The sequence below is a fragment of the Lathyrus oleraceus genome, chromosome 1 (assembly GCF_024323335.1).
Source record: "Lathyrus oleraceus cultivar Zhongwan6 chromosome 1, CAAS_Psat_ZW6_1.0, whole genome shotgun sequence".
NCBI lineage: Eukaryota > Viridiplantae > Streptophyta > Magnoliopsida > Fabales > Fabaceae > Lathyrus > Lathyrus oleraceus.
The window spans coordinates 48456833-48469579 of record NC_066579.1 but is presented as its reverse complement, the minus strand read 5'-3'; the positions used below and the strand labels follow the sequence as shown (position 1 = coordinate 48469579).

The following is a 12747-nucleotide window of genomic DNA, read 5'->3' as shown; positions in this document are numbered from 1 at the left end:
AAAGAATTCATTAATGATAAATTTGTGTTTGACAAGACCTTCGGACTCGTGCCTACGTACCAACATAAAAATGAGGGATCAAAACCTCGTAATTTGTGGTAACAATTTCAAAATGAGTGGATTACTTTTAACAAAATTTAAATTTTAAAATAAGCACAAAGGCCCAAAAGAGTGAATGAGTGTTAGTTCTTTTTGTCTTTTGAAATTTTTAAGTCAATATGATTAGATTCATTTACAAGTTTGATTGAGAAAAGAGTTAAAAAAAATGCAATGGCATAAGGCCAAAGTTTCTAATTTGCAATAAGGTCTAAGTTTAGAAATCACAAGCAACGAAGTTTTTGAAAAGGGGGAGAGTTTGAAATTTAAGAAATGGGAGGAGATGAAGAGACTAATCCTAAGCACAAATTTAAAATTTAAAATTTAAGAGTAGAAAAGATCTGACCAATGGGATGCAATCCAACAAACAAGAATATCATATAGAAATCCACTTTCCCTTTGGACTTTAAATCAAGCAATATCAATAAGCAAGTAACAAAATGAATAGCAAGGAATCAAATGAAGATAGCCACATCCAAGCAAGCAACTTCATAGTCTTCTTCTTCTCATGTATCATATGACATACTCTTTGATTGGCTCAGAATAAAGCATTAGATACAGGTTCAAAGTAACAGTTCTATGAAGACCATGTAGCAGATGAATTCATGAGGATCCCAATACTTGCATTAGATGAAAACTCAAATCACAATAACTTGGTTTCAGAAATGTTGGCATTGACCCAGTCCTTTTGCATAGGGAATGTTGCCTAATTCTAAGTCCAAAGTTCAGATCAAATCCAACAGTCCACACAAACATTTTTTTAGGGTTTTTGTTGTTTATTAAGTATTTTAAGGTCCTAAGACCACAAACACAAGAAAAATACACAAACAAATATATACACAATCACAATATATGGCTCAAGCAAGCAAAGTGAAAATGACATAAACATAAACAATTTAAATGATATGTAAATGACAAATGAAATAGTAAATGGCTTGAATTTAAATTGCATAAACTAAATGACTTGAAATTAAAAGCAAGAATAATAAAAAGTTAGTCAAGTGTTAGTTGATTAGATGTTAGTGGAGTTTTACTTTTCAATTGATTAAGTCATTCTTTGGAGAACACTCAACCCTCTATTCACAAGTATGGATCCTTGAACCAAGACATCTTCCAAAGGAAGGAAAAAAGGCCAAGTTTCCACACAATACCATGAAAGGGGGGAGACTTACAATCTCACTTACTAGAATGCTATGCCTTTGGGTCTAAACTTAGCACTATGTTAAGCAATCGTAATTGGACTTATGTAGAAGTCACAACTATCTGAGGTTGGGCAATACAAATTTTGGTGCTAATGCATGTTAGAGATATGGTATAATGAACCATACTCCTAAAACATACCACACACAAAAAGAAAAAGATCATAGGATGGACCTATCTCATCCATACTTGTATTGGTTCATCTAACACAAAGTTATTGATGAACCAATTAGCCTTAGGATATTGAGACTTCATTGCTCAACGGAAGGGATGAGAAATAATGGGATTGAAGATGAAGAGGGAAGGAAGATGAGACAAACACAAATTGGTCATGGAAGGACTTTTATCAAATTAAAATCATTCATTCATTTTGGAAGATGAAATGTACATTTCATCAATCCCCTAATCCAATGATTTTAATCCAACAAAAGTCAATTCAACCTTGACCAAGGCCCAAACACATAGTCAAACTTCACAAGTAAAAAAAAGGCTCAACACAATTTCTACACAATTAAACAATTAAAAATCAAATTAAAATGCATTTAAATTGAATTATGTTTGATCAAAAACCTAAAACCTCTTCAAAACACCAAATAAATGGCCAAAAGATTTATCCTACGTCAAACAAGGTCAAATGACCTTAGACAAAAAATTTCATAATTTTTGAAAAGTCAGAAGTATTTTTAAACAATTAAAAATATGCACAAAATCAATTAAATTATGAAAAATATCAAAATTAACCCAAAAAATAATTTTAATTCAAAAAATGAAAGAGAAAAATGTTTGAATTTTTTTGGTGAATGTCCCATATTTTTTGGATTAAAAATAAAATTAATAAAAATAAAAGGATTAAAAGAAAAAAAACATAGAAAATAAAAACAACAAAGGCCATCTGATCTCCCTCATTAATTGAGGTGACATACCAGATGGCCAGGAGCACGCGTTCCATAAGGTCCTTAGTCAAACGCGCTGCAGGCATGGTAATCAGATTGGACGCGTGAGATTAGAACATGAGAACCAAATCAGATGGCCTGGATTGATCCAGCGCACCACCGGAGCCCTAACTCCGGTCACCTTCTCCGATGAGCACCATCGGTCTGGTCCAAGCTCAAATCAATGGAAAATGAAAAATGAATACACTAATTTGAAGGAAAAATGCTCAGGACCACGAATCCGACCTCAATTTTCTCCAATTCCAAGTATATAAAAAGATACAGGGATTTGAATTTTGAGGATCATGAACTGAGTTGCTTCGATTTGACCTCAAAGCAACTTAATCTTTTTGCCTTCAATGGAGCTTCAGATTGGCACGACCTTGCTTTCAATTATGCTTGACCTTGCTTCAAATGCATGTTGGAAGTGATTAGGATCAATGAAAGGTATGGACTCTTGGAGTTTCAATCACAAAATGAATGGAGATATGAAACTCGATTTTCAAATAAAATCTTCAAGCTTATCCTTCAATGGCAAGGGTTTGGGGTTGCAGGTTCAAAGCTTGGGCATGAGGTCTTTAATTCTGAGCAATGAGGGTCTTATTTATAGGCCATGAGATTGATTTCTACACACTTCCAAATTTGGCAATTTTGTGAAATTCTCTTTGCATGCTTGCATGGGCGTGTGGTAGGCCCATCAAGTGATGCAATTAGGTCCAAAATTGAGTGTAAATCATGCTGAAACCATGTTACAAAGCCATGCAATCGTGTATGAAAAGTGGAAGTGGAAATCATCCAAATGGTTCTTCAATTTGTACCCATGCTCAAGTCTTTCATACTTTGGCCAAATGAGATGATCTTGGACTTTTTGGAAAGGTAAGATGAAGGGGAATTTTTTTTATGTTGAACATATTTTCATTTGAAGCTTGGATCATGATGAATTTTGAGGTGGAAGTTTGGGAAATCAAACATATTTGAAAATTTTCTATGTCCCAAGTCAAATGTTCACTTCTTCCACCTTAAATAAGTTTTTCTATGGACTTCAAATGAGAAATGTTCCTTCATCAAAGTTGTATATATTTCAAACCTCTTAAATTTGGTCACCAATTTGACCTTATTTGATTTTGGCATGAAGGAGTTATGTATTTTAGAAGTTGAGGAAAATCACTTGTTCAATGGTATTGGCCAAAAATGATCTATAATGTTTCCTCTTGGCACATGCATTTTCAAGTTGAATCTCAACTTCTTCCATGCATAAAAGTTGAATTAGGCATCGTGAATTTGATCATGGAATTTGAATGGATTTCATCTCATAAAAATTGAGCAAGTTATGGTCTTGGGAAGTTGACCTCCACACTAGGGTTCAGACAAAATGACCTATAATCTTTTACCATAAACAAATGACTTTCCAAGAAAAACTAGCTCTTGACTTCAACATGAAAGTTGTTTATAATTTCATTTTGAGTAACGTTTCTCTTGGAATAATTTTCATACGACACAAATTGTAGGAGATATGATCTAGGGAACCCCCATTTTGACTAGTTGACTTTCCTTGGTCAACCACCATGAACCAACATGCTAACTTGACATTCTATTGACTTTTGGGACTCATGGAGGATCATATATGTGTAAGATGATGTAATCTAAAGTATCCCTTGAAATATTTGATCAATTGTTGAAGAAGTCACATACGATACCCAAATGAATTAGGGTTTTCAAGGCAAACAAGCTCCAAACTCTTGATGATTTCTTGATCAAAATAACATGTAAAGATCATGAGGATCCATATATGATGCTTAGAGAAAATGTGAACCAATTCTTGATTGAGCTCATTGCGTTAAGGGTCTCAAACCCTAGATATGAGCTTGATAGAGCATAGGTGAGCATGCACACTACCTACAAAAGCAACAAACTATACATTGGCATATTTTTGGTATTTTGGTTAATAAATAATGAAGAACAAAGTATGGATACAATCAAGAATGCTTGGTGATCTCTCAAATGCAAATCCAATAAATGATGGGTAAGGAGGATGCCAAAGTGTGATCCTAATGCCAATGCATATGAAGAGATGATATGAGGGATCTTAGAGCCAAAATTGGGGTCTTACAATTGTAATACTTCATATGGATGATATCACGGACCTTTGATCCTATCTATTATGAGTCTCATACGGCACAAGCCAATAACATACAACCAAAGGTGGACATCGAAGAATTATACTAGGAATGCACTCCATTCCAATAAAGAATCATAGAAAAATGAAAAACAACAAGCCTTTAAGCATGTGAATTCTAAGAGGGTGATCTAATTTACACCACCATACATAAATACCTCTACAAGGGAACTCATTGTAATAATAAGATTCATGTCACTAATTAACTATTATTTATAATTTTAAGTTAAATGTCTGGTACAAATTATCAAACATTTTTGACGATGAACGAAGACTAAGAATAGTCTTAGTAACTACAAATTATTAAACATTTTTGAAGATGAACAAAGACTAAGAATAGTCTTAGTAACAAGATAGACACCTCCCTCGCTTAACTCTTTGGTTGGGGGAGCTTCCTAGATTTCTTGGTTCACACAAACAGGACATTAAAACTTACTATTCCAAATAATGGAATAATCTATCATGGTCCTTATATATTGTATGTTAAAACCCCTCCAAGATCATACACTTGGATAATAAAAAATATTTACCCTTTATGTTACACATACTTCTCGACTAATCACCTAAGTTGATATATAAAATATCTTGTGTTGGTACTCCTCAATAAAATGACATTGTTAAAAGGAAGTCCAAACACATTCTTGACATAACCAGAGCAATCTTATTTCAAGCTCATTTACCTCAAATATTTTGGGTTCATATTGTTGGGCATGCTATTCATATCATTAATAGATTGCCTATACTTTCCTTAAAACACAAGCCACCTTATCAAGTTTTATACAATAAATTGCCTGACATTACCAATTTGAAGGTTTTTAGTTCATTATGCTTTGTATCAAATTTAAAAACAAATCAAAAGAAATTGGAATCTAGGTCCAAAAAATACATTTATTTAGGAAATAAACCCGGGGTTTAGGACCACATTTTATTTTATTTAAAATGCAAATAATTATTTGTGTCAAGATATGTTGTAGTTTTTGAAAATCACTTTCCTTACAAGCCAATTTTATCTGATGATAATGTATCTAGTCTTAAATCTAATGATTACAAACTTGATTGTTTAGATGAGTTATTTGATAATCTCAAACATTCCAATCACACAAATCAACACATATTTGATCCCACCACTACTATAAAAAACACCTTCTATAACAATCTCTTACCACAATCACATATCCAACCAAAGTAATATTTGTTCTTTAGATATATTTTTTTTAAATTTTAAATTACATATAACCATAGTCACAATTAACAACCGTTGTGATATGTTAAGACTATCACGCTTTGAAACCCAACATCTCTAATTTTTTGTATTTTTTCGTTAATAAAGGGTGTGATCCCTCTATTTCTAATTTAAAATAAAAATTAAAAAGTTATCACCACGGTTTAAATTAACAACTGTGGTGAAATATCCAGACATATCACCAAGTTGGTTTTAACAACCGTTGTGAAATAATTTACCTATATAAGCTAACTTAATTCACTTCATAACAGACTGCATTGTAAGTGTGAAACCATAACTTCTCTATGGTGAAATATCAAGACTTATCACCACAATTGGTTTTAACAACTGTTATGAAATAATTTACCTATATAAGCTAACTCAATTCACTTCGTAACAGACTGCATTGAAAGTGTAAAACCATAACTTCACCCGCATTGTCTCAATCTCTCAAAACTCCATCCTAACTTCACAAAACTCCAACTAAATTCTCATATTAGTATGGATCAAGGAAATGTATCACAAAACAAGCAAGCTCATTTCTTTATTTTTTGTTTTACACAAATATTTTCAACTAAAGGTACATATGTAAACCATTTCTTTTTGAAAAATATATTCTTTTATTGTTGTAAGATGATGTATGTAAACTTTTTAAGTCATTGTTGAGGTATGTTGTTGTTGAGGTATGTTAGATAAATGTGTTGTGATTATGTTAATGTTGGTTTATAACTTTGTAGATAAATGATGTTGTTTGTGTTACTTGTTGATAAATGATTTTGTTTATATATTTTTTATCGAAGTATGTTGATGTTTTTGTTAGGTATGTTAATAAATGTTTTTGTTGAGGTATGTTTGATAAATTTATGTTAAGGTTAATTTATGATTTTGTAGATAAAAGTTGTTGTTTGTTCATAAATAATTTTGTTTTGTTCATAAATTTATGATTTGGTTTACATATTTTTTGTTGAAGTATGTTGATGTTTTAGTTAGGTATGTTGATAAAATGGTTGTTATTGTATGATGTGTTTGTATATGTATATTAATGTTAATGTTATTGTTTATGATATTGATAATGTTATTACTTGGATAATGCAACTATCATGTTGTTCATCCAACATGTCTCAGAAGATGAGTTTATTATATCGTATATGATTTGAGTGTTTTTCCAACCCATCTTTTAATATATATAACCTTTCGAATTAAATTAGAAAATAATAATAAAAAAATTAAGTTATGTTAGAAAATAACTTACATTAATCAATGTTTTACATGCTTTCTTTAGATAATTATCCGTATCTCGCTCTTTGACTGTTAGAATTTGGTTTAATGTTTCTAGTTGTTCAATCAATACTTCATTTTTTACTAGTTTATTCTGCAAAGTTAATACACTGCAGAATGAACTAGCAAAAAGGGAAGAGTTGATTGAAAAATACAAGCATTAAACCAAATTATAACAGTGAAAAAGCGAGATACAGATAAAGGATTGTAGAAAGATCGAAAAAACATTGATTAGTGTAACTTATTCTTCTAATATAACTTAATTTGTCATATTATTAATTTCTAAATAAGACTAAAAGGTAATATATTTATTGACAAGTTGGTGAAATAAGCATTCTACATAAGTTATAATTAACTCAAGTATACATATCATAACAGTTTCTAGTTATAACCGTGATGGAATATTGTATGCTAAGTCTTTCACTACGGTTGTAACTTTCAACCGTGGTGAAATATTAAAAAATTCTCAAATTCTGCCACTAAGTATCGAACCCATGACCTGCACATTTTACTACGGTTGTTTTCCATAATCGTAGTGATATGTAACATACTACTGAGTTTTTACTATAATTTCTAGCCCATGGTGATAAAGCTGGCACATACTACTTGTCATACCCTCAATTTTGTCTGGGCACCTTAAAACTTCCATTACTATTCATAACAAGAAAGCATGATATATATCAGGGCATGATGTTATTTGAAGAGAAAACTAGGGTTTTTGTTATCATCTTAACAAAATTCCTGACCAAGCATCATAACCCTAATTACTATATACCTTTTTACATCTTTGACCATCCTGCATCTAGAGTTCTCCTTAATCCATAAAAGTGATTTTATCAAGGTGTAATTCCTTCTTCATTCATCTAAGTGATCATATAACTCATTGCATGGTGTTTGATCAAACCCAGAATAGTTATTACTTTGGTTGTTCATTTAATTGGTCACTTGTGCAGTCAATGTAGAACATCATCATGGATCCCACTTTCCTTCGTTTCATTCACAAGTGATCTAAAAAAAACACTTTTTAAAACCCCTCCATAATATACGATATAGTCATTAGTATGCAGGAGCAACTTTCAAATACGAATCAGCATTGTATAGTGAATAACTTGACTTTTTCTTCAAAGTTGACTTTTTGATCTAAGTCAACAAATCAAATAGTTTCTTCAAAACCTAACTCGTGTCCTGTCTTTTTTATCTCAATAATGTATAGTTTATGGATATATAACTTTTAGGCCATAATATTGAGTGATTCATTAATCTTAGTTTTTTGTCCATTTTCGCATTGATTAAATCTAGTAAACATTGGGCCACTTGACCTTGTTCATAAAAGCCATGCCATACAAAATTGATTTCTTGAAGTAATTAAAGGATTAGAAGGATAGGTACACGTTACCGTAAAAATATTCGTTTCCATTTCACAAACATATCACAATAAATCCATGAAAATTCTTTTAACTAAAAAGACATATTTTATTGCAAGCTATTGGTAGCACGTAAATCTTTTTGCACTTGGGCTAATCTATGTTTGCATCATGCTGCATAATATTTCATACAATATAATATGAGAATAAAAGAAGATGAAAAACATGACAATATTTTCCATGAAATCCCTTTGCCCCACAAGACCACATGGCTAATACCACATGAAGCTTGTCACAGACCCACATGATGGCAAGGAGCAGCAAAACGGCATTCCATGACCTGCGCCCTTTATCCTCAATTGTGTGACATGCACAATAAAATATTTCATCATGCTTGCAAAGACCAAACACAATATTTATGCAAAGACAACCTAACCAAGTCCTTCACAACAACGATCATCAACATAGCAAGCCATGACATTCAATTGAAATTCAAAAAGATTACATAATAAATCCAGAATTCCCATATAATTTAGACTATGGTCTAATATGCCTCTTTCCATTCAGTAAATCGACCAAGTTGGTGTGTTGGAGTAAAAAGAGACTTTTTTCCTCAAGTGTCATTTTCCTGAAATTAAAATCCCATTTTACCCCAGTTTGAAAAAAATTTCCCAATCTACCCCCTTTTTCTTATTGGGCTCGTCCATTCATTGGACGAGGGTATGAAGCCCAAAACGCGCTGGGTAGGCTCGACTATTCATTGGCCGAGCGTGTGAAGGATTTTTTTTTCTTAATATTTTAAAAACTTTATTAAATAGTTTTCTAATTATTATTAAATAGTATTTTAATTAATTCTATATTTAATTAATATAATTGATTTTTTTTTAAAATAATAATAATATCTTTATAAAAATATTTAAAATAAAATGTTAATAATAATAGTTTTTTTATAATAATAATAATTTTTTAATATTGTTTTTTTAAAATATTAATAATAAAAATGATTATTTTTTAGAATATTAATAATAGAAATAATTAATTTTTTTAAGAATTACAATGGATGAAATACATTTTATTGATATAATGGAAGCAATACATTTTATTTATAGTGACTGCCTGTTCCACATCTTGTGCCAACTTTTTTGCGTTTTCCCTTGCCCAAGTCTTCTTGTCTTTGTCTTGCGGGAGACGGAGATGAGTCGGAAGACAATTCATCAAGGGCGTCTTGTTGTTGTTGATGTTGTTGACTTTGATGTTGTTGTGATGTGTTTGGAGGCATATCCATACCGTCGAGTTCTTGAATGCGAAAAGAAGGCATACTCATTAGATGGCCATCGGTGAGGTCAAAGTTGGGTAGTGAATGTGTGGCTTGTGTGTAGGTTTCGGGTTGGATGTGTTGGATAGGAGGATAATTGACATCATCAGGGTTGTATGTGGGAGTGGGATGTGCGAATGTGGTGTTAGAAGGTTGAGGTTGAGAATGAGGGTTTGAGTATTCAAAGTTGGGTTGAGGAATTGGAGTGTATTGTATGGGTGGGCGTAGGTTGGTTTGTTGTTGATATTGTTGGTTATAATAGTAGTTTGTTTGAGGGAATGGAGTGTGGGGATTATGGTGATTGTGTTTTGTTATGTGGTCTGGGTGTGTTGGTAAGTTTGTTGAGCTGAGGATGATGGTTGGTTATGTTGTTGTGGGGGTGATGTTGTTTGTTGGGTTGAAGAAGCTACACGTTGACGGGGATCATTCAAAAACTGTGTCGGAGCAACGTGCATAAAAGGAATTGATAAAAACCAATTCATGTATTCTCTACCCGGCTTAGACTCACCAATTACCGAGTTTCCTTGTAACACCAAATATCTTCTTCTTTTCCATTCTTTCAGCTCTTCTTTATTTAAATCTTGCCAATGCGTGTCCCAAGCTTGGACCATAGTCATGTTATGGTGTTCACTTAGACATCTTGGCTGAGACAGTATTTGTTGTTCAAATCCAAATTGGAGTTTGACTCGATCCGTCTGATGCATCTCAACGGTAAAGAAACATATCATATATGTTGTTGCACTCCAGACTCGGCTGTCATTATAATCAGGCACTGGATATTATATGTACGGCCTCCAAATAAACTGTTAAAAGAAATATAACTATTAGAATGTATAAAATAGATTTAAATAAGTTTAATATTATAATTAATCATTCTTACATCATTTTCTTCCATGTGTTCTATTGCAACACGGTACCCTCGTAGATGATGACGAGGATTATTTCCATAACTCATACCTCGTTTGCACCATCTTGCATATTAAAAAAAATACGTTAAAGCGACGTATAAATAATTTTGATAAATATAAATTGCATTTAAATGAAAATTGTTACCTTAATGCATAAGGATGTGATGGAACCTCGTTACTAACCGGGGCTAACAAGGGTATGCGTGTGAATGCCCATACAGTTAGTAATACAACACATCCTCCTATGCTCTTGACTCCTTTATGGGCCGCCTTGCACATATGTCTATACAGTGTCGCAAAACAAGCAGAACCCCAACTGTATGTATTACATTTTTCAAGGTCTCCTACTAAAGGTAACCAAGAAGAATGCAACAAATTGTGACTCTTATCTGGCATTAAAAAAGTAGCAATTAAAAGTAAAATATAAATTTTTGCATGAAGAATATTTTCTACCTCGGACGGGTTAGGGTTATTTTTGAGTTGTGTTAATATTGCTTCTAACCAAACTATTTTGACAGAAGCCCCATTTTTATCCGAAGTTGTTGGTTCGATGCCCAAATTTTCCATGTAAACATCATTGGTTACGTTTGTTGGGCCATTAACAGCTTTACCATGGACTCGGAGACCGAGTAACATACTCACATCCTCTAGTGTGATAGTACATTCACCTGTTGGTAAATGAAAGGTGTGTGTCTCCGGTCTCCATCTCTCTAACAATGCAACAATTAGTTTAGAGTCTACTTTTAGACTTGCAGTCTTGGCCACATTTGCAAAACCGGCTAGTTCCAAATACGGTATTATAACCGCACTTGGTTGAATGTATGTATGCGAATGGACCCGAAACCTACCATCTTGCTGAAATTAAAATAAAAAACAGTAATGAATATTTGATCTGATATTTACATATTGAATTTGTGAAATAAATTTGAAAGAGACTTACGTATTCGACAATGTTTGCCGCCATCCCACGGTGTGGTTCGCCCATCCATAACAAAGACATTTTGGAAGGAAGTGTAGAAATTGAAGAGAGTAAATATTTGAAGAGAGTAATGTAGCGGGGTATTCGTTACCATTAGAGATATTGACTAAATCCAAGGTAAATCATACAAGTCGAGTCGCCACCGCACTTCTATTTATCCAAAGGAATGGTTAGAAAGCGAACAAAAACCTAAAAGTTTTAACAAAAACTAGTAAAAGAGAATCAGAGATCTGGGTAAGGGGGTTGGTTATGCAATGGGAAGGTGTTAGGCACCCAAAACATCCTAGGTACTCCTAGGGAGCCCTTTTCACACTTGTTGTAAGGTTGTTGTTTTGTGAAAATTTGTTTGTGCAAACATGATTGAAGAGATGAGAAAAGAATATACAAGTTTATTTACATTTTGTGTTTGAATGGATAAACCCAATGCCTACGTACCATCTTAAAAAAGATTAGGATCAAAACCTCTCAAAATGAGTTGGTGAATTAATTAGTCCAAAAGCCTTAAGGTCTTTTGTTATCAAAGGGAGAAAACTCAACCTAAAAAGAACCACAAATCCACCATGTGAGGATAGCTTCAACATGCTAGTGAGGGGTTAACCCTATAATAAGCATGGAAGACTCATTGTCCATCACTAAGGATATAGGTGAGTATTACATCTACCACCAAGATAAATCAAACCTAACAGCTAAAGGTTATGAAAAACTGATTAAGAGAGTGGCCATTGAAACCACAAAAAGATATTTGGATGGGTTATATTTACCAATTAGAAGTATATACAAAATGGTCAAAGTGGACTTAAAGATTCAAACTCAAAATAAGTGTTATGAAAAGAAAGTTTGAAAATCAAAAGCATGAGGCTTAGGTTTCTAATGTTGAAAACAAGTATTAGATGTTTGCACAAAGGTTTTGGCTTGGGTTAGAGTGGAGAGAAGAAGAAGAAGGGCTAAATCCTAAGCATACAAGAGATAAGGGAGAAGAGAACAAAACCACACAAGGAGTTCCTCTCTTGAGATCATATTGATGATCCAAGTAGCTACCATCCTTTGGAATAAGCAATCACAAGCATAAACTCAAGCAATCAACAGTCAAATGAACTCTTGGAAAGACTCCCCAATGTATCTTGGATCTCTCTCTCTCTTAGAAGCTCATGGTGATGGTTCCTCAATTAAGCTCAAGTTGGAACTCCTAGCACAAAGAAAACACACATCAAAAGGTTCTATAATACAATCAAATAATGGACAAGAGGGAGTTTAGAATATGGTCCTTTCAATGTTCA

The 12747-nt window shown here is 32.9% G+C and overlaps 1 protein-coding gene across 1 annotated transcript; it reads right to left on the bottom strand.

Annotated features, from left to right (window-relative positions):
• Nucleotides 1-9396: 9396 nt before the first annotated feature.
• On the bottom strand, nucleotides 9397-11491 carry LOC127090755 (serine/threonine-protein phosphatase 7 long form homolog). The gene is made up of 4 exons (XM_051029412.1): nucleotides 11432-11491; nucleotides 10637-11346; nucleotides 10464-10554; nucleotides 9397-10386 (listed from the first exon to the last, which is right to left on the bottom strand). The coding sequence occupies exons 1-4, from the start codon at nucleotides 11489-11491 to the stop codon at nucleotides 10363-10365; spliced, it is 885 nt and encodes a 294-aa protein (XP_050885369.1). The 3' UTR covers nucleotides 9397-10362.
• Nucleotides 11492-12747: the final 1256 nt, after the last annotated feature.

Coding starts and splice junctions, on each gene's coding strand:
- LOC127090755 (XM_051029412.1), bottom strand. CDS start 11,491: ATGTCTTTGTTATGGATGGGCGAACCACACCGTGGGATGGCGGCAAAC. Junction 10,555..10,636: donor TCACATCCTTATGCATTAAG/GTAACAATTTTC, acceptor TTAATATGCAAG/ATGGTGCAAACGAGGTATGA. Junction 10,387..10,463: donor AACACATGGAAGAAAATGAT/GTAAGAATGATT, acceptor TTCTTTTAACAG/TTTATTTGGAGGCCGTACAT.